The sequence below is a fragment of the Motacilla alba genome, chromosome 5 (genome assembly GCF_015832195.1).
Source record: "Motacilla alba alba isolate MOTALB_02 chromosome 5, Motacilla_alba_V1.0_pri, whole genome shotgun sequence".
Taxonomy (NCBI): domain Eukaryota; kingdom Metazoa; phylum Chordata; class Aves; order Passeriformes; family Motacillidae; genus Motacilla; species Motacilla alba.
Genome location: NC_052020.1, coordinates 23,576,530 through 23,603,075, shown reverse-complemented (window position 1 = coordinate 23,603,075; position 26,546 = coordinate 23,576,530). Strand labels below are relative to the sequence as shown.

The 26,546-nt window shown below is 47.0% G+C and overlaps 1 protein-coding gene across 9 annotated transcripts; it reads right to left on the bottom strand.

The window, feature by feature from the left end:
- Positions 1–25,616, bottom strand: ARHGAP1 (Rho GTPase activating protein 1). 9 transcript variants are annotated; one of them, XM_038138387.1, is made up of 16 exons: positions 25,536–25,567; positions 24,707–24,811; positions 22,996–23,117; positions 20,392–20,574; positions 19,514–19,606; positions 14,284–14,313; positions 9,001–9,088; positions 8,628–8,759; positions 8,029–8,115; positions 7,337–7,435; positions 6,530–6,637; positions 5,565–5,641; positions 5,107–5,184; positions 4,431–4,559; positions 4,177–4,280; positions 1–3,777 (listed from the first exon to the last, which is right to left on the bottom strand). In XM_038138387.1, exons 4-16 carry the CDS (start codon positions 20,528–20,530, stop codon positions 3,598–3,600), a joined length of 1,344 nt encoding a protein of 447 aa, XP_037994315.1. In that variant the 5' UTR covers positions 20,531–20,574; positions 22,996–23,117; positions 24,707–24,811; positions 25,536–25,567; the 3' UTR covers positions 1–3,597. The 9 variants fall into 9 exon arrangements, with proteins under 9 accessions (XP_037994315.1, XP_037994316.1, XP_037994321.1 ...); XM_038138388.1 differs by lacking the exon at positions 24,707–24,811 and having other exon boundaries at positions 25,536–25,597; XM_038138393.1 differs by lacking the exon at positions 22,996–23,117 and having other exon boundaries at positions 25,536–25,553.
- Positions 25,617–26,546: the final 930 nt, after the last annotated feature.

Here is a 26,546-nt window from a genome sequence, read left to right as displayed (position 1 = left end):
TGAGATTACATTTTGATTTTTATTGAAATACAAAAAGTGCAAACTGTGAAATACAAGATTGGTGCAGATTAAAAGAAAATAAACAGTGTGAACTGTGAAAACCCAGGCCTGCACCTGATGAACATCAACAAAGAAGAAGGCAAGGAACACCAGTAACAAAAGCAAAGCCAAAATTTTTACACAGGAGCCCCTGTGCATAAAAAAGGAAACAGGGACCAAACTGGCACTCGGCTCTCTCATGTTAGCACACAAGGCATCTGGATGGCCCCAGATCCCCTGCACCACCCAGAAGCTCTGGTGTCAGTTCACAGCTTGGGCCAGGGAGTGATCAGAGGCCATTAAGATAGCAGGAGGCTAAGCAGAGGGGAATGTTCTAGGTGCTAAAAAGCAGGAGGTCGATGCAGAACAAGTACCCCACAGGAAGAAATGGCTAATAGCTAACCTGAAAGGTAAGCCAGGAATGAGACCCTTGGGCAGCTCTATAGCAAGGAGAAAACCGACACAGACCAGCACCTTAACTGTATACCACCCCCGACCTATACAAGGCAGAGAAACCCAGCCCAGCCAGCACCCTGCCCATGTGAGGAAGGAATTTAACCCCCTGACCTTGGCAGGTGCAGGCTCTGGTGACCACCCACCTGACACAGGCAGCAGACAGGCCCGGGCCAGTTCTTTGATCAGATCACAGTAGGAATATTTCAATACAAGGCATTCAGGAGAACAGACTGCAAGAGCAACCCTGGTTACTGTGCCTGGGCCTGGTTACTGTACAGGGCCCTCAGCAGCTCCAGCACAAGGAGCAGCAGAGGAAAGGGGATATTTACAGTGGGTCCCTTCCAGGATTTGCAAGCACTTACCCACCACGAGTACTAGTAGTTCCCTGAACACTCTGCAAGCACTGAACTGGAACAGGCTTTTATCCCTGCCAGCAGGGGATGAACCAGCCTCTATTTTGCTAAAAAAGGAAACATCATTTCAAGAATTCACTAAAAAAACCCCCAAACAACCTAAATCCTAAAAAAATCCCTAAAATAAACCACCAAAGTCCAGCCAGAACTCAGACACTTGCAGTATTCCCCACTTTTCCCCTGGACAGGAGCTACTCCAGCACTGCTCCTCTGGCTACTGGGCAGGGAACAGTCCTTGCTGCTCTGCAAGGCCAGAACATGCCAACCTCCCCAGAGAGTGCATAGGGCCAGGGCCTCATGCATGCAGGCACTTGGATTCCAGGCTGCCGAGCTTGGGCGTTTGTCCCAGAAGGTAAATGGGCCTGCCTTTCCTCTACGGAGATGACGGTGAAGCCAGTGTCAGCTGCAGGTACAGTCAGAGCACCAAGTGTCCTTCTCCCCCTACCAAAGCCTCCACAGAGCATGACACCTGCAGGGAAAGAGGGGCTGCACTGGGCTCCCTCAGCCTCCACGGTCTTGCCCCTAAACACTGGGGGAAGTACACCTCTCTCCACACTAGTCCACCCCAGATTACTCCTCCACAGTACATCAGCTCTGCTAACTCACTCTAGAAGAGATCACAAATTAATTATCTCTCCCTCCAAAGCATTTACTTAGTTACTGCTGCGATTTGTTCAGGATGAAACAATTAATATCCTGGCCAAATAGGGAAGGCTCCTACTCCTGGAAGAGGGAGACTTGAAGTCAGCAGCCTGGCAGCCTCCATAGGGCAAAGTCTCCCGGTATCTAGAAAAGATCAGATCCAGTCCTATCTTAGAACCTCTCTTGCTCCAGTCTTAGTAATGTTCACTTACTTGTTCACTGCTCCCACCCACATGTTGGTGTGCCTCCTCCAAGGCAACTGGCTGGACCTGTGCTGCCTTGCAGAGCTGCCTACGTTTGCACCCATCCCCATTCCACAGTCTACCAAAAAGAGCAATCTCCTTCATGCCTGCAGCACATGCCACTTACTTTGACTACACCAGGGGCACTGACCCCTGGTTAGTGTTTAAAGGCAGGCTAAAACATTATGAAAAAACAAATTCTCTTTAGCATTCAGTAGCTTTAAAAAAACAGTTCTGCTTGGTCCAAAAGATTTGTCCCTGAGGCCAGATGCAGCAGGGAGGTCTGGCCCAGGCACACAGGGCACAAGATACAAAGATAAATCACACCAGTGAAGTAAGGCTAGAAGCTCCCTCCTAAAACCCTGACAGGCCCAGGCTGACGAGAAGGATCTCTTTTAGCTCAGGTAATGGGAATGAGGCAACCCAAACCCAAGAGAGATGCTGTGACAGTATCGCAGCTGCTCCCAGCAGGTGCCAGGACCACCCTACTCTGAGCCTGCCTTGCAGAGAACACGATCTCTCCAGCTGTGCCTAGGGGATACAGGATGCATCTGAACAGATGGCAGGGTGGAAGGTATGAACCCAGGAGGAGACATGGCAAAGGCCCTTGGCATGGAATAGCTGTTCCCTCACAGCTTTGGCACGAGTGCTCAGCACCTGGGCAGAAATTTGTAATCCAGGCGTGGTGCACTCCATGGTGAGGGTTAGCCCCAGTCCCCAGACTTGCCCTCAAGGCCCCGCTCTCTGTTACACTGTGCTGAGGAAAGCTGTGCTCAAAAAGACATCTAACTAGTCAAGGCGGTCTGTCCCAGACAGCACAGATACGTGTGCCAGAAGAGGAGGCCTTGTGTGGCTGCCAGGACAGATGGTGATCCTCATGGTGTTCAGTGGCTCAGTGCCACTAGGGCACTTGCTCCTGTCATTCAGATTCACCAGCTGTCAAAGGATCACAGCTGGCCTGCATGCACAGCCAAGCCTGGCATGAACCTCCCCAGCCAGGCTGGAAGTGCTGCTGGAGGGACAAACACACCTGAGCTGGATAACTATGGGAGGCAAGGCACCCACTACAGTCCAGCAAACACTGAACAGTACCTGGAGTGGGTGACACCAGAGGGGCTGGGCTTTGGGCTAGATGGGCTAAACTCACCTTCATTGTTTTGGAGTCTGACAGGTAACACAGCCCATTGCCATGAGCCTGTCCTTCACCTGCCTGCCAAAAGCAGGGGGTCCAGAGTGGTGTTTGCAGGTGCAGGACATACTGCTACCTGAAGCACAAGGGCTGCTGCTCCCTTCCCCGCTTTAGGTGCCCCTGGGGAAAGGCAGGATGCATGCTCAGTGCTGAGAAATGGCACTCACAGTAAGTATGTCTCCACCACAAAACCCCGCAACCCTGCCCTAGCCCAAACAGCCCAGCTGAGGCAAGGAGGAGTGAGCTGGGGCTATCTGGAGCTTGAACAAAAAGATCTGTGCTGAAGAAGGGACCAGGAGGGCAGAAAAACTGGGAAGGAGGAAAGGAAGGCAGGTCATCTGATAGGGCAGAAGACTGGTGATGAGCCCTGGAGGAGCTGCGCAGGTGGGTTACGACTCCAGTCTCAGCAGCTGGGAGACCAGCTCCCCTGCCCATCCAGAGCTGCAGGTCTCTGGCTCACTTACTTGCACACTTTCACCATCATCTCCACAGCCCTCACTCTGCTCATCACCCAGAAGATCAATGGTCCCTTTGTACTGGAGACAGCTTGGTCACAGCTCCAAGACAAAGAAGGGGGGAAGGTGGGCACAGTGTGCAGGTGTGGGCTGGCCTGGATTCAGGCCTCTGCAGCTTCAAACAGCTCCTTCTGGTGGTCCAGCAGGAATTTGGTAAAGGTATTGATGGGATTGATGGCTTTTAGAGTGATGGCCACATCTTTGGCCCAGAGCAGATTTGGGCCAAACACAACTGCCAGGTTGGTGTTTGTCATCTTGTTTCTGTCACTGTGAGCAGAGACCTGTGTGGGAAGTAAAAAGAGACAACTGTGAATCCTAGAATAGCACAGCAGCTGCCCACCCTCCCCAAAGCCAGAGACAGAGGAGAAAAGCTGACCAGGCCATATCATAACAGGATCAAGAGCACTGGAAGATAATATCTCTACAAGTCCAGATCACCACTCATGATCTTCCCTCTTGCTTGAATGGCCTTGCAGTGGCTTTCTTGGCAGCAGGAAGTACTGTAAAGCAGATCTGAGACCCCTCTTCTACTCAGTTGCTTTGTAGTTCTACCTCCACCCTGGGGAGTTTCCAGCCTCCCTGGTACAGACCACACAGGCTGTATGCCTGCACCTTTTAGGCTGGAGGCCTGCCTGTGCCCCTCAGCATTATGACAAGCAAATGCTCAGGCTAGTGCTCACCTGCACCAGAAAGGCTGTCAGTAAACGGAGCACTTGGTAGTTTTCTTCTGGCAAATCCTGAAGCGTTTTGCGAACAACCTCCACACGTTTCACCTCCTCCACACCTAAAAATCAAGAGAGACAGGACAATCCTCAGCACCCATCCTGATAAAGGCCCTCCTGGCAGTCACAAGGTAACCCATGCGTGTCTCCACTAAGACATCTTTGCCCTTAGCCAGCGCAACATTCAGGGAGTAGCACTTGTTACAACTCACTCTGGAAGCTGACAACATGGCTGTAGAGGCCAAAAGTAAGGAGGGGCTCAGGTAGCTCCCTCAAGAAGGTCTTGAGAATCACAGCAGGGAGATGGACATCTTCATACTCCTGGAAATCTACAGGCACACCTGAGAAAGTAGAGCAGAGACTCAGTGCTCACTGGCCAAAGCAGCACCTCCTCCAGACAAAGGACAGGACATGATGGTCAAAGCCCAAAACTAAGGAAGAGTTATTTTTAAAAACACAGAATCCCGAAGTACCACATCTTCTAGCAGAGTGGAAAAATATGTCCCAAAATCATCTACAAAGCAGTGCTGAATCCAGCACTACATCTTTAAAAGTCATCAAATCAAATATGACAAAGTTTCATCCTGGTCATCTTAAGTCCCTTCAGTATAACCAGAGTAAGATGGTGTATCTCACCCAGAGAAACAGAGAAACTTTCAGGAAAAAAAAGGATAGCAAAGGGAATACAAGTGGGAAGGAATATGCTTTCCACACAGCAGAAGTACCAGATACTTCTCCCTTGCAATTCAGGTCATACCCCAAGATGAGGCCTCACCTACAGACCTATCAAAGAAGGAGAGGATCCATGATGGACTAGTTCCTACACAGTTGGAGTTGCACAGTAGTAATTAGGGAATGAGAGGGGCTCTGATGTGTTTGGACACTTACCCATATTGTATTTTTGCTGGACCTCTCTGACAACCTGTGTATTTGCTGATCTCCGGAAAATCCCCTCTGTATTAAGAGCTGAGAAGTGACAGCAGATGGAGAAGAAAAAAAATCAGCCATGTGAGAGTCTCTAAGAATGCTGGCCTTAGCAATTATAAATCCATGCTGTGGTGCATTCAGACAGATATCAACAAGTCCCTTTTTTAGAGTACAATTCTTTCTGCTTCCACTATCCGACAAAAGATACAGGGGGCATTTGGCTACTTTTACACAGGTAGGAACATGGACTCCTGAAGGAAGGAGGTCTCCTAAACCCTCCACAATCTCACTTGAAGTCTAACTCACCTAGTTCAGGCTTTACACCCTATTCCAGACTGCTGTTCTTACCACAGTCTTGATGAGAGCTTGGACAGAACAGAGGTCACTGATATGGGGCTGCAGCTTCCCCAAACACTTACCATGCTCCCGCAAGTGAGCAATGGTGTCTCTGACCACCAGAGGAACAGCAGACTGATCAGGGCTCTTCTCCCTGAGACTGCACCAAAAAAAGAACAGGTTACAGAAGAAAGAAAAAAGCTGACACACGAGAAAAAAAAAAATTTGGCCACCACATTCTTGTGACAGAAGATTTATCAACAAAATGGCCATCAAGGAAAACCTCATGACGCCACGGTGCTTGCTGCCACCCCCACATTCAATTGTCCAGACCACTCGATAGCTGGGAGCTGTTCACCCCTCCCAGGCTGCTAACAAGCTCAGGCACCATGGCAAACACCATCTGGAAATGTTGCACTGAAGCTGGGGAATGTGTTCCCAGACTGCCTCAGAGGATGTGTCTAGCTACACAGTACTGGCTCCTCCTCATTCTCCAGGGAGGCAAAACCACACTCAGAGTTAAAAATACCTTCAACACTTACTCAGTATCACCAGCCCTTGCCAGTGTCTGTGTTTGCCTTTGTCACTGTGCAGGAATGGGGAGTGGGATTCACTACAAGGCTGAATAGAGGTGCTTTTAAAATAGAATTTATGATTTCAAAAACAACTAAGAAACAAATCTGCAGCGCTGCTCAAAGCAGCATAGTCCTAAAGAGAACCCTGTCAGCCTCCTACAGACTTCTTTTGCTTAAAAGGAAGTTTCTAGTGCCATAAAGCTGTCCCCATGGCTCTTATTTTGCTCCTCCCTTAGTGACCCTAAATTGCAAAACTAATGTAACTAACCCAGGGATCAGGGGGGTGGAACTGAACTGAGTTAGTCAGGATCTGGACATGAGCACAGAGTTCCTCAGGAAAATTATTAAAGTTTTGTAGGAAGTCTGAACTGCAAGAAATTTCGCAGCCATTTTCTGCTGTTGTTCAGTAATAAATACAATGACCTCATACCAAGCAAGTCAGAGCAAAAGCAACACAGTCCAGAAATACTCACTGCTGTAGGGAGACTCCAAACTGCTGGTTTGGCAGCGGTGGGCGTGGGGGTGTTGGCTTCTGGGGCACTTGCAACGGTTTCTGCAGGGATCTCAGGTATTCATCATACCTGCAGCAAAACACAGACTAGTAAAAAGCCACTCCTCCACCCAGAAAGTGCATGAACCCAGCACTGCACACCCACTGGTAGCAGCATCAGACTGGTACGGTTAATTACACCCATGCAAAACCACCACAGGCAGCTCTGGAGCACAAGAACAAACATCTGGTTGCCAAAAAAAAAAGAAAGCAGGGAGGAAAGGAGTATCTATCTGTAATCAAGAGGTGGAGTAGCTGAGTAACAGCATGGGCAGGAGGCCAGGACAGCACTGCTTGTGATGAGACAGATGCATATGTGGGTGTGGGACAGGGAAGCAATCTGGTAGGACTGAGATTATGCCAACTTTGGGAAGCCCCAAAGACAAGCTGAGCAGTGCAGAATGAGCTAAGCAGGTGCCCAGATGACAGCAGATGCACATGAGCTCCAGGTCAGTGTTAAGGTCAGTGTCTTGCAGAAAGTCCCCAGGGGGTGAGTGGGAGATGCAGGACTGGTGCTCCATTGCGGGAGGATTTTTAACTCAAAGACAGAACTGGGGACTGGGGCCAAGGACACACAGGAAGGACTATAAAGAAAAACCAGTCTTGAAGGCAACTTGTCAGCACATCCTGCAAAACCTGAGTGGAACAATCTCTTCCTTCCCTTGCTCCTCTTTACAAAAGATCCCCTCCACAGACCCCTAAGCAAGGGGGAGACAGACAGTATTCTCACTTTAGCACTTGGCTTGGGATGCCCAACTGTTCCAGCTTCACATACTCCTCCAGCTCACTTAGATAATTCACATAAAATATCTTTCGTCCAAATTTAAAGCTGAAAAACAAGAGAAAGGTAGATATGTGAGGAATTAGGAAATCCAGTAACAGAACTGACTTCTTACAGAAAAGGAGAGCAAGAAACATCAACGGGGCAAAGGGCAGGTATGGCTGAGCAGCAGAGATGCCACCCACATCGCTCTCCCACTCCATCTATTTTACCAGGAGATGAAAAGACTTTCCAAGATACATTAGAAACCCTAGCAGCAGCAGGCTCCCTCAAACGGTGGATTTCTCCTTCCTATGTTCAGCAGTAGGCTTGAGAAGATTTTACTCCCAATTATTTCATAGAGTTATTATTTCAGTATCACAATAAATTAAATATTTGAGTTACAGAGCCTGCAACTTTTTAATTCTACTTGGCTGGAGAGAAAAGGAGTAGCACAGAGCTGCAAACTCTGTAGGTTCCTAAAGAGGTATTTCTGGTGTGTGAGTATTTCTGAGCTCAGAAGTGGAAGGAAACAGAAAAAGGTGAGAGACGCCAGGACAGGCGTGGCAGCCTGGGCTCAGCTTGTGCCCCTCTGAGAAGGTCCTACTGTTCCCCTGCAGTGTGAATATGCAGGTGAGCCTCTAACAGTGCTTCCTTCCTACCTGATCAGAGGCTTGAAGAGTATCAGCAGGGTCTTGATGAACATGGTTGGGTGCACAATGTACAAGGCTTTGATGTTCTTCTTGTATCTGTCAAGAGAAGCCTAGTAATGACAAGCTGCACTTTAAGCAGAGGAACTAACCTTTCCACAAGATTAAGGCACCCTGGTTGCTTCATGCCTTTTGCACTGAGCCTCACCACACCCCAGCACCCACGGCCTCTGATCTCCCATGCTCTGTAGTTGTGTACAGGCCACTCAGCAGCCTAAGGGCACGCTATCCTGTATTCCAAGATTGATCTAAAACCAGTGAGCCTCCCCAGGAACCTACAATTACACTGTGGAGCTGACACACTTGCACCAGGTCCAGGGTTTGCTGCTTGCCTGTTGGCTTAAAGGATGTAACTACAGAAGGAGCTGTTTAACCTATGATTCAGTCTGTATTAAACAACAATCCACCTCCTTAAGCAGGAGAGTAAGTGACAGTAAATTATGATCACCAAGCTACACAGGGGGGCTTGATCCTTCCCCACAGGGGAAAGATCCTCTATGTTAGGCTACAGAACAGCACATGACATCCTTGCTTGCTGCACCTTTACTCACTTGCGATCAAATTCCCTGTAGGCATCCCGCAACCAGCTCAGGGATGGCTTGTTCTCACTGGTCAGGCCATGGTGCAGGTACACCAGAGTGTAGTCACTCTCCACATACTGGTCCAGTGTGAATTTCAGGTACCTGAGAAGAAAAAACTGATGAACTCACTTTGTGCTCTGCAACAGAGAGGCTATTCCTCCTCTTGGAATTCTTTTCGTGTGCCATAACAGAGGATTTGCAACTCCAGCAATGGAGGTAAGCACTTGGGAGGACATGTCCAACTAAAGAAGCTACTGCAGATGGATCTGTCCCCAGGAATCCAGCAGCTGAGAATTAGGTCAGATTTAAGAAATTAACAGCAGCCTACTAAGACTCTACTTACCCCAGCAGTTTCACGTGATCTAGTTGATGACTTGGGGGCATCCGGCAAGCACTGAACAAAATGACTTTTCTTCCGTATTTGTCATCACCTGCAGATAAAATGCCAGAGATTACGGGAAGTTAAGGACTTCATTGTGGTATTGGCAGCAAGGGGTAAAGAAAGAATGAGAAACCACCGTAACAAGGCACAGCTGCCAGCAAAGCTAAATCTGATTTTCAGCAGTTATCATGGGCCTAGTGTGGAAGCAGAAACCTGAACACCAAGGGCCTGGCAAGTCAACAATGAGAATCAAGAACAGATTCCCTGCTCCAGCCCTGAAAGGAGATGAAGGACTGGAAACCAGAATGCCTCCGGGCACACGGGGATGGGGGAAAGTACAAAGTAGAGTGCTCACAGCATTAATCCTGCAAAGCTGTGCCTGGGCATCGCTCCTGATGCACATATGTCCAGGGAGGCACAGGAAAACTGCCCCTCACTGTCACAATAACTCCTTCCACCCTGCACACAGTCCCAGACTAACTTAGTCTGGTGCATCTGTTTTTTGCTTCACCTGGAGCTTAGTTCTGCACACAGAACACAGGCCATTTCATACCCTGGAAACCAAGAAATTCCTAGAAAAAGAGCAGTTCCAGATAAGAACTCTTCTGGATGAGTTCCAGATGATTTCTCATCTTTCCAAAGAAAAGTCTCTTCTACAGATGGGCCAAGCGGGCTGCAGGATTCTCCAGAAAGACTGTAGAATAAGCTCTTCACCACTTCATAGATTTTACATCCACAGAGAGATTTTTCCAGCCTGAGACAGAAGGAGCTGCAAAGTGCAGCGCGACAAAGCATTCTTTGTAAAAGCCATGCAGAAAACAGTCCGCATCACACTGGAGCCAAATAACCCATAAAGCACCGTCATGTCATGGAGGACACTCCCAGGCAGCACTGGAGGCTTCAGAGACAACAAGCCAAGTTTTCCCCAAAGCAAGTCTTCAACCGTCAGTGGACTTCTGCCAGCAGAGATCTCAGCCCCATGACCAAAGCCCAAGCAGACACACATGGCCAAGCTTAGCAGACATGCTGGGGAATAGAGAGATTTGCATAAGTGAGAACCAGGTCACAAATCCTGTGGACATACAGAGTTTGAGGGAAAGTCTGATTCTCTCCCAAACAGAACACCCAATCCATTTCCACAAAGATGACTTCTTTTTTGCAGTAGTGGAGATGAAATGGTTCCTTTAGTATTAAGGGTAAAAGTCTTCCCACCCTTTTAGCCACTCACCCTGCTCTGAAACCTGTGTTTCCTTGTCAAGCAGAGCACAACAGTGAATGGGGCTGTTGAGGCTATACTCAACAATACCCTCCTTACTCCCATATGGTAAACCATCTCACACAGACCACAGCACAGAAAAGCAGCAAGGATCACTACCTATGCAGGACTGACCTGCAATACATCATCCCTCTTGAAATACATCCTTTTCCCAGCATGGGTTTACAATATTCCTGCAGTCATTTTCTCACCTCTGTACAGGCTCTGGCCCTCAACTATCACTTAGCTACACTTGCACGCAGCAACTCGGAACAGCATACCTGATATTTCTGGTAACACTGCCTGTTAGTACCAGAGGAACACTTGGTGCTGCAAATGGCAGCCAGAGAATTCATACACACCAGCCATGACATTAAGATGCCACTGGCCCTCTTTTGCCCCCATCTTGCCAGAACAGATCCTCTTGCTACTTTGTTCATTTTTATTTTCACCTTGCAAGTCTCATTTTCAAGTCACCAGACAACACAGAATTTACTGATGCACACAAGGCAGCAATTCTACCAAAGCTAAGGACACTGCGGCAGCACTAGGTACGGACCAGGAAAGGGTGGCACAGGCCATCACAGTGACATACACATGCGGATACGGGGCAGCTGGGGAGGACGCATGACCTGGAATGCAGGACTAGGAGAGTGATGCAAGGCTCATCTGGAACAACCAGGTACAGTCACAGCCAGGCCACAAGACCAACACCACACCGCATATCCCACGGTAGCCCACTCTCTGCCTACTCCAGCATTTCCTGGTAGCTCACTCTGAGCTTTAGGGCCAGGTCTAATGTAATTGAGTTGTCTAAAAGACTAAGTGCAGGTTAAAAAGCCCTGGGCAAGGAACATGACCCTTCTCATCCGTCTTGAGCAACTCATACGTCTCTATCTGAAGGACAAAGGATCCTGCCTGTATAAGCACCAAGAAAATGCAGCATTTGAGAATCTGTTGAGTTTTATAGTCATGAAAGAGAATGGTCAGAAAGACAACAGGCCTTTGCAGATCATATGTAGCTCTATGCTAAATTCAGAACAGATGATCTCTTCAGTTAACTGAGGCTGCATTTCACACCAGAGTGGATGGTCTGAGGGCCAGATGCAGACTTCAAGTTTAATCAAGGCAGGCCTCTGTGGGGTGCAGTACAGTACCATGTTCGTGCCATGTTGTGGGTGGCCATACACTCAGCTCAGACCTCTGGGCACTGATTATCAGACCTGACAAGTCACAATTCCAGAACGACATACCTTAAATAGCTTTCTCTGAAATGACATAAAAACCTACAGCACAGCCTATGCAAAGTCTGCAGTCTTGTTCCTTACATAGTCTGGGATAGCTGGTAAAGAATAAACAGACAATCCATGACTCTTCCAAAGGGGAGATGGCATGTATCCCTTGGACAATTTCCAGGGCCAAGTACATCAAAAGATAATCTACAGTGCTCTGGATGACTGAAAAAGGAGTGGCCTGTTTTGCCTTCCAAATCAGAATGAATTTATGCATGAGACCTACAAAGCAATCAGCATACCCTTTTCTGAGTTCTGGGTTTTCCTCCAGTTTCATCACACTGAGCTCAGCCTGTCAACACAGAAATTTTCAAAACGATCAGCTGCCAATCCCATTTCTACCTGACATATATCTGATCCGTCTCCTTGCTCCAGACATGACAAAATCAAAAATTCAGCATCAAAGCTGAACAATCAGTTGCTCCAATTTATAAACAAGAACCTAAAGCCCATTCCATGCATTCTTGTTGGAGGAAACTACCTTCAGGTGGCCCCTCTGCCTCCTACAGAACAGATTCTTATCAAGTTTGATCTTTCCCAGATGCTCTATCTCTTGTACTACTTGCTTTCCTGTTTGCAGTATTAATCTTATGTATCTAGGTTTTCACCCCTTGTTTGCAATTGCAAATAGCTGAAGTTTCCACTGAAGACAACTAGAGACCATGAAGTAATCACTTGGCTTCTCAGGCTGCCTCCTAACCTCTCCCAGATGAGGAATGCTCAACAGTTAACAACAAACCAATAACGAATTATATACCATCAGTACTCAAAGAACACCCCAACTTAAAAAATATTTTCAAGTACACTGGAATTAAACTACCCCTCTGAAGGATATGATTCAGATTATTTTGCTTTTAACAAGAAAGAGCAAGACAGTAGCCAATATCTAAAGCCAGACAAGACAGCTGCTCATCTAAAGAGATATGAACTTCTAGCACTGATTAACATAAGCTCCTGAATATTTTTATGTCACTTTTAAGGCCTGAACAGCATTTTTCTTCTTGCTTGAAAAGCAGCATTTCCAGGGCACTTCTAATACAAGGGGTGAGGAAAATCACTGCTGTGTTTCCAAGCCATGAGTGCAAGGCCAAATTTCTAAAAGGGCTGAAATTAAAATATTGAGGCAAATGTTTCAGATTGAAACCTGCAGCAATACAAAAGTATCACAGCAGAAATTCACATCAAGATGGCAATCATGTCCCAAGACAGGGCATTAAATGAATCTGCACAGCCAGAAAATACACAAATCTGCACATGGAAAATAAATCCTTGGCATGCAAATCCTGTTATTTACTGTTTCTAGGTAAATAGAAATACATCCATTACATATCCTGAAATATATCCTTTAGCATTTATGTCATGATTTGAGGCAGCCTAGCTGCAGCCTAGAGACTGCTCATTCCTACCTCCACCAGGTTGCCTCAGCTAGACGCCCATCTTGTTGAAAGATTCATATGGAAATATCCTGGTACTTTGATACTGAGACAATGCAGATGGATAAAACTTGCCACCAAAAGCTAGTGTTACTGCTAAAACAGCAACGTTAACAGAGTTGAGGGTCAAGAAAAGAGCACCACTACAGAATACTGGAATATTACTACACAAGTTTCACAAAGCTTAGCATGTTTAATCAGAGCCACTGTGAGTAAAAAAACCTGTCAAACATAGATTCATTTCAATTAGCTGCGCTAAGCTTATGGCACAGCTGGGAAACGTTTAAGCATGGTAGATTTTAGTTGCCTATTGAATTCCCAAATGGATTTAGCCCTGAAGGAAAAGAAGGTAAGGAGTTCAAAGCAGAAGTATTTTAATACACGATTTCATCCACCTTGATTTTTCCAATATCCAAACACTGCCAGAATCAGAAAGCCTTATGAAGCGAATATAGCTTTAACTGATACAAAAATATACTAGAGGGTCAGATTAAAGAATGCAGAATGGGAGCATGTCTGAGAGCATAGAAAAAGGGGGAGAAGACTCCACATAATGAGGAAATGAGAATCAGTATTTCCATGAATTGTGTGAAGGTCTTAGCAGTAAGAATTTCACACCAATAGAAGTTTTCATGTACATTGAGAAGCATGAAAGCACCAGCAGCCAAATTATCGAGACTTAGGACTGAAGTCCGGAGAGTATTAACAAATGCTCAGCAAGCCCAGGGCAGTCAAGCACAGCTTTGGGCAAACAAGTTACCAGAACACAACATCTCTGCAGCCAAATGGAGAAGAAATAGATAACAGTTGCTTTCAGATGGAGAATCCAGTTTAAGTGCCAGCTGCTTAGCACATGAGTGCAGCAGCAGATCATGTGAAAGAACAGGAAGCAATCCTAGAATGAACTTCCAAACCACATACGGTAACAGGATGAACTGGAGTTCAAACTGAACTGGTCCAAGCAGGCCACCACCACGACAGGACAGGAACAGGATTTACATTGAGACCCATGAGCCCCGAAGTGCCCAAAGTAAAGCCCACATGCCAAATTTGGCTCAGATGATTCTGCTGTGCCTGAGGCAGAGGTGCAGCCCTCAGACAACAATTTTGTGCAGCCTTTGGATTCCTGAAAAATTGCCAGTGCAGCCTAAGGCTGAGCAAAGTTTGGGCTCCCCTGAGACAGTCCAGCTACAGGCCATGGTCATGCTAAAGGAATACCATGATCTACAGAACCAAATGTTAGTGCCACAAAAAATCTACCTACCTGGTTGGGCCCCATCAAGTGCACCCTGGTCTGGAGGAACAGAAAAAAAGTTATAGCAAGCCAAGCTTTGCATCCTTTTCCCAGAAAGTAATCATGAGGGTAAAGTCTGAGAGCCTAGCCAGATTGCCACTGGGATGGATTTAGCTGCTGTCTTGCAGGATTCAACCTCCTTCCATTTCATCTTTCCCCCATGCTCCTCCGCAAAAAGCAGCCTTATCTAACAATTAGAGGCAATAACAGCAAGCCCTGATTCCCAAATCTCCTTTTTGAATTTGCAATTAGCTCTGTATAATCAAATTTCTTGCCCTTACTGTTACACTTCCTCTGCCACCAAAATAGTAACTTGCTGTACGCCACTTTTAAAAGGGTTAATTGCAATTAATTCTGAAGTCCTCTGAACATCTTCAGAAGTGCACAGAGAATGGCATCATACCATATGAAGAACATATCCCACAACCATAACTTTTTTTCATGATTAATAGATTCTGAGTAAAAAAACTGAACTGACAATTAGAATTTTAAAAGGTTCCTATAGTTTATGAAGGCATTTATTATCACACCCAGCCCCTGTGCATCATTTTCACAGCTATATACTCAACAGACTCACATGGGCCTATCAAGACAGTAGCCTTTGCAGAGCACAGCTCTAGGAAGAAATTCTCCACTCCCTTATAAACTTAAAATTCCTTAGATACTCTCCCTTACCTTGCATATCAAAATATGGTGCACAAGCTGGGCTTGCTCTGGATGGACTCAATTCTATAGAGGCAATTCATATTTTTTATCATATAAAATATTCTTAAACAAATGAACAAACAAAAAAGTTAAAGCTGGAAACTACATCCAAAAGCAGCAGAATGCAGGCAGTCTCTATTAATGGAGCCAGTAACAATGTACCACGCCCCAAGGGAAAAGGACCCTGGTTACCCTTTGCTAATGGGCCTTTGCTGAGTCCATTAGCCACCAAAGACACCCTGCAACACATCTTCATCACAAGTTTTATCTGCCACTTCTACCTTTGCCTGCTTAGAGAAAAAACAGCTACTGGTGCTCCAAGATTGATTTCACCTCCCCAGGTCAATCAACCAACACCTACAGCAAATCATCAGCACCAGTTACAGCTTTGGCACCTGCAGTCATGTTTGTTGGGTAGGTTTGGTACCAGATTCACCAAAGAAAATAGATTTACTGCTGGAATTTACAGCTTCAATCCAGTAACACAATAGAAGGCACACTCATAGCTCTCCACCTTGTTTTCTCACTTCAGTTACAGGTCTTACACATATTGGCATCACAGCTTTCCTGCAAGGGCAGCTCCACAGATTAACAATTAATGGTGTGTGAGGCATCAGATTTCCCACACAAACTAGCAGAAACATGCTTTGAGCTCCAATGAAGTTTTGAAATCACTGGGCAGGGATTACAAGGCTGGAGTATATAGCAATAGCCACTTTCCTGACCACTGATACACTATCTTCTACCCTCCATGGTAGTGAGAAATTCATATACCAATATAAGCTAGGCCCCTGTTTTTTTATCCCAAAAGAAAGCAAGGCAGTTATTGTGTAAAACGGGAATGCTGATGAACCTCATAGCCGTCATTCTGCATATTGACCACAAAGAAGAGACCAGTATTTCAGACTGGGCAGCAGAAGGAGGAAGGAACACCTTGCCAGAGCTGACAAGAGCTCTGCTCTTCCCACACAGCCACAGGTTTCCAGTATGAATTGCCATCTCCAGAAACCTCCTTTAGACTATTATTAGCTACCTGCCTTAGTTTTGCAATTCAGCCTGCACTAAAATTCAACGCCAAGACTACGTCACATCTAGTCTGCCTCAACCCCCAAGAAGATGGAAGCAGCACCTTTGCCATGTAAGAACTGGCAGGAGAACACAGAAACTCTCAACATAACAGAAACATAACAGAAACTTGGGATAGTTCCGTAACAGCCCTCAACCAGGAGCTTGTGCTTCCTCCAAATGCTATGTGACGTGAGCAAGGAAAAAAACACACTTTGCAGGAGTGGACTGTGCTATGAAATCAAACTTCCTCTCTTGCAGCTTCAGGTCACGTGTAAAGAAGAATTTCACTGCTACAGCGCTCACAAAAAGAGGCACTCAGAGTCAAGAAGAACAAAACCACACAGAGACCTCCCCAGAGCCGGTGTAAAACACTCCATAAACACACACTTTAAGGCAGGTCTGAAAGGACCAGCAGAACACCAACATCTTCTGTCAGAAGAGCATCGAGTCCCAGAACCAAAATAATGTTTCCTTAAACTAAAATATTGTGATTCCTAACAATACTCCAGTTCTGAGAACTCCCTCAGGACTGTGGCCCGGATGCCTTTTCCTGTCATCTTTGTGTAACACACCATCACATGGGACATGTGATGTGACATGCCTGCTCCTTTCCCATGGACAGCCTCTTCCCACAAGATCCTAGTCCCCAGAAGAGACAGGAGCATAGGGCACAAAGGAGAGTCTCCATGAAACTGCTGCACTATTTTTAAGTGAAAAACAAACCCCAAAAACTTATTTTCCTAACAAATTCTGCAAAATGTTTTTCAGTACTTTCCCCTCTTAGGTCAGATAGCCAGACTTTTCAAATCCAGCATGCCTTGTACTGAATTAAGGTCAGCTAGAAAATGAGTGTGCTAACTTTTTGCCATCAAAACTGGGCTTTTATTAAGTTATTAACACCATGCACACATCCAGCAAGAACCAGTTACTTTTCTGACCACACAGGATAACACTGGGATCATGGAGTTCAGCCCGAGGATGGGAACCAGCCTTCTGCTTTTGTCTCAAAATAGCATCATCATCTCAGAACATATTTCAGGGCAGGCAGGAACAGAGTTAGCCACAAGCTTTTTGCTCTGAACTGCAGAACAGGGAAGGACATGGGACAGAAAGCTAATGAATCAATAGAGTGGATAAAACTATCCTTGATCTGCTGCCATTTGCTAATATTTACAAGAGATCTACAGTAATTTTGTTTCAGGCTCAGCACAGCCAGTGTTCATTGCACCTGGAGCTGCTGACAAACTCCATTTGTCAGCAGAGACACATCTGAACAGTTTCATATTAATCCTCCAGTGAGATTTTTATTCTCCAGGCTACCTCTAATAAGATTTTGCCAGACTTCCACAGATTGTTTGCCTCCAACAACAATCCAGAGAAGACTACCCTGTCCGATACTCTGAACAGTTAAAATTCTCAATTACTGACAAAAAAAAAAAAAATTAACAGCTTCCCCAGAACCAAGATTACAAGTCAGACCCCTTTGATCAACTTCCTAAATTCTCCTTTCAGGAGATGAGAAACCAGCAAGTCTCAAACCTATGCGGCAGCAAATCCTCTATCTGGAGCTGTGCTCCAAGCTCTCCCAGTGCCCAGAAAGGCATCACACCACATGCCATGTGTGGGACCATCACATGCTTTCAGACACATCAGCTACCGGTGAAAACTGGCCAGCGAGAGCCAAGAACAGAAGCTTCTTTGAGCTGTTTCTGTGCTATAGAGACACTGCAGGGACACAGAGCTCACTAGGAATACAAATTTAAACCACAAAGGGGAAGAGTTCAGAATGCAGGCACAGCTCCCAGTCAGCCATCATCCCACCCCGGAATCTTTTCAGGAAGCTGGCTAATTCTTCATTTGCTACCCTAGACCGTGTCAAATGGCCAAATGGCTCCATTCCAAGAGCCACTGACACACACCTCCACTGGAGTGATACTCCATTCAGAGAGCTTGTCAAAGAAAAAGTCATGTTACCTTGGAACCCTCAGAAAGAGTGGTGTTTATCACAGGAGGCAGCAAAGTATATGCTTGGTTTGGGCTGACATTCCAGTCTTATCAATGTCTCTGATCTAAACTCTGCTAAGCACTTTGTCTGAAGCTAAGTTATCATTTAACTCACCCTTTCCCAGAGTCCTCAAACACCAGTTACCTGTGCAATTCACATTCCAAATATTCTGGCTACTACCACTGAAATGGTGGAGCCCACACATCTGTCTCTTTCCAGTTTCAGCAGCAGAGACCAGGTGCAGACCTCCATAAACAGCAGTCCTGAACTCCATCCCCATGGGAAAGAAGTTTAGCAACACATTTGTAAATGAAAACACTTCTGGCAAATCTATAAGGCATAATAGCCCAAACACCTGGCCTGTCAAGCTAAGCAGGAAAACAATAAACAACAAGGTTTTGAGTCTGCCATTATAATTTTGCTCCACAAAAGATGGAACATTAGAGATCAGGAAAAAGAAAGCTCATTTGAGAAAACTGCCCAGAAAAGAATGATCTCAAGACAACTCTTACCAAAGTAAGTGCCTGAGACTCTTTCCGTTGTGGTCAAACTCTGCTGCAGAACAACCCTGAATCTGGAGGACTCCAGCTTGTGCCTCTGCTTCCTTGACAATGACAATTCACATGTGGGGCAGGAACCAAGTTACAGAGAGATGGCAGTAGGAGGGGCAGGAGGGGTAGGAGATGGCTGTAGTCAAGCAGGAAGTATGAATCAAGTCACAACAAGTTGTAGAAGTGCTTCTTTATTTAAAAAACAAGGAACACAAGACAAACTGGCCTTACTTACCCTTCACTCAAGCTCTTAGCACAGCAACCTAAAGAATACCTCCAAAACTCTTTCTCATGGAGGTCCCAGCAGTATATCACCAAGGGTTAGCGTAAATAAAATAACATGGACAAGAAAACACAAAGAAAATCCAAATGCTTGTGACCCTGAATGAACAGGTCTTTCTTTGCAGTGGAACACAGGCCTATTCCCCCTATTTCATATTTCTGTACATGTTATTTCTGGACAGGATGGCAAGCTCTGGCCATTCAGATATGAGCGATGCCACCTCAGTCAGCTGAGGACCTTACGGCTATATTGCTTAGCTACATAATTTCTGTGGCATTATCAAGCAAAAATCACTTTTGTGCTCGGGATGTAGTAAAGAGCCATACCTAAAACAATTCAGCAAAAGCAACTGAGTCCTGACAATAATATAATCAAGTCAGCAAGAGCCAAGAAGTAACCCAAGTTTAGCTGAAGTCAATGGAAAATTACACATATCACAAACCTTCAAGAAGTTTGGTGTTCTTTCTGTGCCACCTGTCATTGCCGCTTGGGCTTGGCAAACAGCAGATGTCCCCAGAGCCCTATTAGAAAAGTCCTTCCTCAGCCCAGCTGCAAAGACATCAAAGGAGAAAACAGGAAGGTTCCTACCTGCTACTTCCACAATGTGGTGCCTGGCAATATCATAGTAGGGATCATCCCACTGCAGGTGAGTGACAGGCTCAGGGGAGCCTTTGGAGTCATCTGAACAAAGTACAAGAAACAAGCAATCAGACAAAGGGATCTGAGGCACATCGGCAAGTACAAAGAGATAGAGGTATAAGAAAAAATGGCACTTCTACATGGGAGGGACTAATATATGCAACTATACACCTTGAAAACCCACTTTTGAAATTCTGAGTGGACAAGAGCAGCAATGACTTCAGAAGAGTCCCCTTAGTCCTATGAGATCCCTGTGTGTCCCTCAGAATGTACACTCTCTCAAACAAATGTTCAGATATGTCACAAATATTCACAAAGACAAAACCCAAGGACACAATCATGGCTTTTTAGGAAAGGAGGATCTTAACACAGTCCCTTGATGGATGGTCATACTGTATATCCTTGAGCTAATTTTCCTGACCTCTCTGTTCCTAGTTCACAGCATAGGATTTCAGAGCAACAACTCAGATCTCCAGCCCCACTTCCCAGATGGAAGTGTGAGACCATTCCAGTCCAGAAGGGAAAACTCTCCTGCAAGAGACCATAATGGAGCATACTCAAAGATTTACAGCACATCTATTCTGTCAGCACCAAAATGCAGCCAGGCACAGGACTGAGAAGAGCATATTTACAGCAGCTGGCTCTGCACTTTTCAGTGCTGTTCAATACTGAGGCTGATTCACTTGGGTGTGGTGCAAGTTTAATGTGTCTATAAAGCTTTTAAATGGAGCTGGGGCTCTCTGTATATGTAGATATGGCCACAATGCTGCAAGACAAACAACTGCTTTTTGGCCAAAAGCCAGATCCCAAACAAGCACGATACTTACCTGATTTGGGAAAAGCAGGGACTTCATCTGCTGGCCAGTTCTTATCATCTATGGAGGCCAGTTTGAGCTGACTGAGGGACTGGTTGGTATCATCCGAGTTCAGGTCATCTTGAAGCTCCGAGAGTGGGTCTGTAGCCATGGTCCCCAATACTGACGTTTATTTTGCTGTGTCTAGAACACGGACTGCAGAGATTGTTAGGTGAGACACGGAGATCACACATCTATCCCCACAGAGACACTTCCTCTTCTCACCAATTTCCCCCCAATACTCCTTTATCCTTACTTATCCAGAGATTGTGTCCCCTCCCCCTTAATACAAGCAGGAACTCCTCCTCCTCCTTGCCAGAGGCACGACACATCAGATTCTTTCATGCCAATTGCTATCAAAGGCCATCAAGAGCTGCACCAACCCTCTCCAGGAGTCTCTGCTTGAGCACAGCTCTGGGCAGAATAGTTTTTCTCTCCTGAAACAGAAGCAGCACCAGGACTCCGCAGAAGGCGACAGGCTGCACCAGCCCCTGCCTGATACACTCCCTGTATGGCTCTGAGCTCCCCCTCCCTCCGAATGGCTGGCACAAAGCCCGGCTGTTTCCACAGTTGGCCCAGGGCTGGAAGCTTTCCCAAGAATCACCCCCCTCCTTCTCCCCATAATGGAGAACCAGAGCTCTCAACAACACTGAAGTGGGTGCTTCAGTGTGCTGCGATCTGAACAGAGAAGTGAACAGCTCCTTAAAACAGAAATTTTTTAGGCGGAGCTAGTAAAACAGGGAGAACAATACACATACAACCCTCATCTCCTTTCAGCATCACCCAGTAAATCCTTTCTCCTACATAATAGCTAGCAGCCAGGAATCGCCTCTTTCATTTAAAGCCATACTGCCTGAATGAGTATTTTTCACCAAGCATGCAATAAGCAGACCAAAGAATTAAGAGGGTCCAAGAAACAGACAGCTCAATGCATTTGCAGTTGTTTGTAAATATTTCTCACTCTCATCTGAAGCAAAGATACATTAAAGCTGGGACTGAGCTAGCACAGCTACTCCTAAGAGTACCAAGTCTAAGGGACAATCCTTGGGAAGCAGCTGTTACCTTCTGAATTCAGTCTCCTGGAAGTAAGCAAGGAAACATTAAAAAGGACAACTACGTAGATCTGGACTGCTCACACAGACCACGTGGACAGTAATTCAGTGGTCAGCAGGCAGCAAGCCAAGAGGAACTGTAGAAAAATCAAGTGACACCTTGCATCAGCAAGAGTCTCTATAACACTGTTTCACAGCAATGCTTGTGCTTATTGTGCTTTATGAGGAGAGCAAAGGGTTCAAAGATGATCTGAGGAGGCACAACACCTTAATGCAAAAAGTATATTCGCAGTAAAGCTATTTCCTTTAGCAGAATGGAGAGAGGACAATGATGTTTTGCATCTTCCATCCCTGGAGCTTGAATGTGTATATTCATCCAGAGAAAACAATGAAACAGTTACTCAGACTGAGCACAGAGGACAAAACCCGTGAGAGACTGAGCTCTGGAAGGTGTGACATCCATGCTCAGGTATATAACTGCCACCAAGCTTGGGGATGCACTTTGAGAGCATAGGAAATTGGATATTCAGTGGTTTTCTTCTCCCTTTGGACCATTCCAAGCTTATTATTTATTTCCTATTCCCTCTTATCCTTATCTGCTACTCACCAGTTTACAGTTTTCACCTCTCTGGGCTCCCAAAGGACCGAAAGCTATTGCTAATCAAATGCAATGTTTCCCAAAATATGAAAGAGCACGATATATCCAGATAGCAGGTCATCAAGACAGCACATCAGACACACAGGGTCCCACCACTGCAGCCATGCAAAGGTCCAAACAAAATTATTTTCCTTGCTCTTTGGTCAGGGCTGCCAGAGCTGCCTGACCTCCTCTGATACTGACAGGGCAAGGAGGAAGAAATCAGGTTCCCTTGCACTTTGAGCTCATGCTGGAGCCACGCAGCAGTGGAGCCAAGGGACCAGGACTCCCCACCCCCAGCAGCTGATCCGATTTCTATGGTAACGGCAGGCACTGACTCCGATGACTCAGCGAGCTTAAAGCATTTCCCACAGGAGCTCAGCAGACAAAAGCCAGTGCTGCATGCTGAGGAAGCATCCATGGTTCCCCAGAACAGCCCCTCAGCATTCACAGCTCTCAGGGACTTCACAGCCCTAGTGGGGACAGAGGACCTACATTTGACTGCTGCCATCCACTGAGATGCCTTTCAGGAAGATTCTCGGGGACACTTGGTAGCAACCACTTCCCCAAAGCCGAGTCCTGAAATGCCTGGGGACCAAATCCAAATCCCCCCACAGAGTAGTGATGGTACTGCCATAGGGCCAGCAAGGCACCAAGTGTCCCTGCACTCACCACTTGGCTTCACAGTCAACTTGCAGCACTTGTCCAGAGACAGAAGAGCAGGTTATTAGATAGCACTGGGGGATTTCCCCTGAGGCATAAAATTAATCTTAGTGTGGCACCATGTGGAAGAAGGAAGTTGTTAGCAGTATCCACACTGCAAAAAGAGCCCAGTGAATAGTGCTCTGGCCTCACCCCTTGGAAAAACAGACAAGGCTCTCCCGATACCTTCATGTAGTTTTCACAGCCAGCTCCATTCCTTGGCCGTAGGTTACTGCTCCATGGTGTTAATGGAAGCAGGATCCAGAGCAGAAGACCTCTTAGATTTCAGGTCCTTCTTGTGAACCATACTGTAGTACCCAGAGAGCCCCAGAAGAATTTGCAGATTTTTCCCAACATGCAAAAGGCAAAAGCACAGGATGTCACATCAGATAACCATACAGCAGTTTAGGACATGAAATCTTCTAAATATGCTTGGGAACTAGTAGGCTCTGAGAAGGAGAGAACTGGAGTTACCATGTAAGACACAAATTGAGGATCCTCATACAAGGATACGCATTTCACGTTCCAATAGGGCAGCTGCATGAGATGCTTCCCTGTGTACTCAAAAATGATCCCTAAGGACCTGTCATTAAGCAGAAAGTCCCTATGTATCATGGTGATATAGTTGTTAAAATGAGTAAAGTGTTTGTTAAAAACATTTCATGTTTTTTAACAATAAAAGAGCATTTAAACAGATTTAAGTCAGTTTAAAAACTGCACCTGTTTTACGTAAATATCATGAGAAGATGCAAGTGGTACACTCCATACAGCAAATAATAAGAGAAGAAAAATTACACACCTAGATTTTGAAAAACAAAAATTCTAGCCAAAGATTTAAAACCTAAAGAATCACACATGGCAGCAGAAGCATTTACTTACTGCCAGGCTCTAAAGAGCCAACTGTTACTTTTTTTCTAACTATTTAAGTATGTTTTTGCAACTGCACTACACCTGAACACTTGCTGTGTAATAAAAATTAACTCTCCTAGACAAGAGAGACATGTGATGGAAAACAGCACACTCCACTAAAGGAGAGAACTCAGACCATTAAAATACAATTTTCACACAAATTCTGGAATTCTGAAGGCACCTTATATAAGATCCAGAATTTAGCCAGGGAGGACCATTCACATTGTATCCAGGAAATCTTGGTAGCTGCTGCTCAAGAAAACTATTTTTTTCTGCAATTTCAGTTTCACTACTTTTCTATTACTTATTTCTAAACTACACCTGATTGGTAGTTTCCTTTTCCTGTTTTTCTTCCAGATATACTATTAGTTCAGAAGTGAATTACACTTCAAAATATGTCCACGCATATATTACCACACCCTGGAGCTTTACACACAATAAAGAATTACAGAAGCAAAGTGGCCTCTTCCACCATGCAAGATGAACAAGCAATGGTCAGATGCAACACAGTCCTGGTTCCAGGATTATTTTTATGACTCTGGTGCCATCCACACCTCCTCCCAGTTTCGGCCTATTTGCACAGATGTCTCTCTTTCTGTACACATCAATCAAGGCCCTGCACTTCACTACAGTGTTAAAAACAAGCAGGTAGAAAGAAAAGGGAGCAGTTACTCAGCAGCAGACCTTCAGGGTACTCACGTGCATGAATGAAGTCCAGAACCAAGACTCACCCACAAAGCCCACCCCTTGTCTTCCCTCACATCAGGACTGATGATACACCGAGAGCATCACTACCCTGGTACTACCCAGAAAGAACATAGAGATCAAGAGCCAGACCTTGTCTGGCTCACCATGACCAGTAAACTCAGGACAGAAACACTATTGCTCAGGGAAGCCCTTTGGTCCTTCATTATTCCAACAGCTTTTTAATTGAGCAGCCTTCCTTCCCCAGTCATCTCAATCCGTTTACTGAAGGCTACCTCCGTACCCGCTGGAAATCCACTCTAGCGAGGAGTCAACTTCCCCTTACTGGTTCTCTGCAGGGTCTGAGGGCAAAAGTGCTGAACTCTTCCAAGTGTCCTCTCCGGAGCTGCTGCACAAAGTACAGAAGCTGCTCTCAGTGCCGTGCAGGACCCAGCCAGGACTCACATGTGAGAGAGGCAGTGGGGCACACACAGCCCTGCGCGGGCTGCAGCCCTCCTCCTCCTCCTCACCCCCTCCACCATACATCTGTTCTCTCCCGTTCCCTTCGACTCATCTCCTGCGAGACCCCTGAGCGAACCTCAAGACTGTTTACGAGGCTCACGGATTTACTATTTACACTGTTAAAACAAAGGTCCCCTAGCACACGCTAATTGCCTGAAGGCAGGACAAGTACCAGCCCTTGCTGCTGGGCACCGGGATTAATGGCAGCCAGCCCCAGCGCCAGCCCCGCCGCAGCCGCCGAGGTCGGGAGCAGCCAGCGGCAGGCCCGGTGGCGCCGCTCCGGCGGTACCTGCACCGCCTGCCCCGATCAGCGCTGACCGGGACCCGCGGGCCGCCGGCCCGGCTCTCTCCGCCCAGGTGCCCGCGGCGCTTCACCAGCCGCGCTCTTCCCGCCAGGCGCGGGAAGAACCGAGCCGCTCCCTCACGCAGGGCGAGCCCGGCAACAACCGGGCGGAGCGCTCGGGGCTCCGGGCCCAGCCCCGGCCCGTTCAGCCTGAGCCCCAGCCGCCGGGCCGCTTCCCCGCCCCAGCAGCGCCAGGACAGGCCCCGCTGCTGCAGGCAGGGCCCGGCCGCGCTCCCCGCACGCCACGCCGCCCCGCCGGTGCCGGTACCTGCCGCCGCCAGCGCCCGCCCGTCAGCACCGCCCGCCGGAAGCGCGGCCTCGCCGCCGGGGGATCCCGCCCCGCCCCGCCCGCTGCCGGCCGCCGTCCGGGCGCTTCCGCTGCTCCCTCGCAGCGTTCCGCCGGCACGGAGCGCCCGAGGCCGAGGGGGCGGCTGCGGAGGCGCGGGGGGCCCGGGCCACACCCGCAGGCAGAGCCCCTCGTAGGTGCGTGCCGAGGCCCAGAGTGGGTGGGATGAGCGGCCCGGCCTTCCCGAGCGTCGGGTGTGCGCCCTGCAACCCCTGCGGGACGGCGGTCCGCACCGTGCATCGCTCTTAGGAGCTGCCAGCCGAGAAAAGAGCGTGTCGCCCTGTTTTATGCCAGTCAGGACGATACGTCCTAGAAATACTGGTCGTGAAACAATAGGAATGCTGCACTGGTACTGTCTGTGGTGAGAAATCAGAGATTCGTCCCTCTTCCCCAGTTTAAAAGGGGAAAAGATCATAAAAATAATGGTTCTCATGGCAGAGCCCCAGGATTACTGCGTAGCAGAGTATCCATCTCCAGCGTTCATCTTCCTCTTATACAGCAGCAATCATGTCACATAACAGGCAGCCTTAATTCACACATCATGCCTTTGTGTTTGTGCAGGGGATCCCGAGGTCTCCAAGGCAGTAGCTGATGAAACCACAGTCCTCAATGACCCTGTTAGCAGGCTGTCCACCAAATATTTTCACAGGCTGCAAGAAGCTTCCAAACATGAGCCATGACAAGCCAGCGTGCTGGAGACTGAGAATCAGCATGTCAAGCCCGTCTCAACCGTTAAGACCAGTGGCAGGTGCCAAAAAGAATTGGATAAGGTTGTGGATCCCAGATCTGCAGCAGAAAAAAAGTGGAAATGGGACAGCAGGCAGCAAGTCCTGGAGACCTGGATCTGTTGTCTCCCTCAAGTAGGGTTTGATTCAGTGCTCCCTAGGCTGGCAAGCCATGCAAGGTTCATGCTCTGGCCAGCCCACTCCAGAA

What these genes read in the sequence shown, in the direction of transcription:
- ARHGAP1 (XM_038138389.1), bottom strand. Translation starts at nt 20,530, where the DNA reads ATGGCTACAGACCCACTCTCGGAGCTTCAAGATGACCTGAACTCGGAT. An exon ending in ACTTGATGGGGCCCAACCAG is followed by an intron (nt 9,089 to 14,283) that starts GTAGGTAGATTT and finishes TTTTATCTGCAG; the next exon opens with GTGATGACAAATACGGAAGA. An exon ending in TGACAGCCTTTCTGGTGCAG is followed by an intron (nt 3,778 to 4,176) that starts GTGAGCACTAGC and finishes CTTCCCACACAG; the next exon opens with GTCTCTGCTCACAGTGACAG.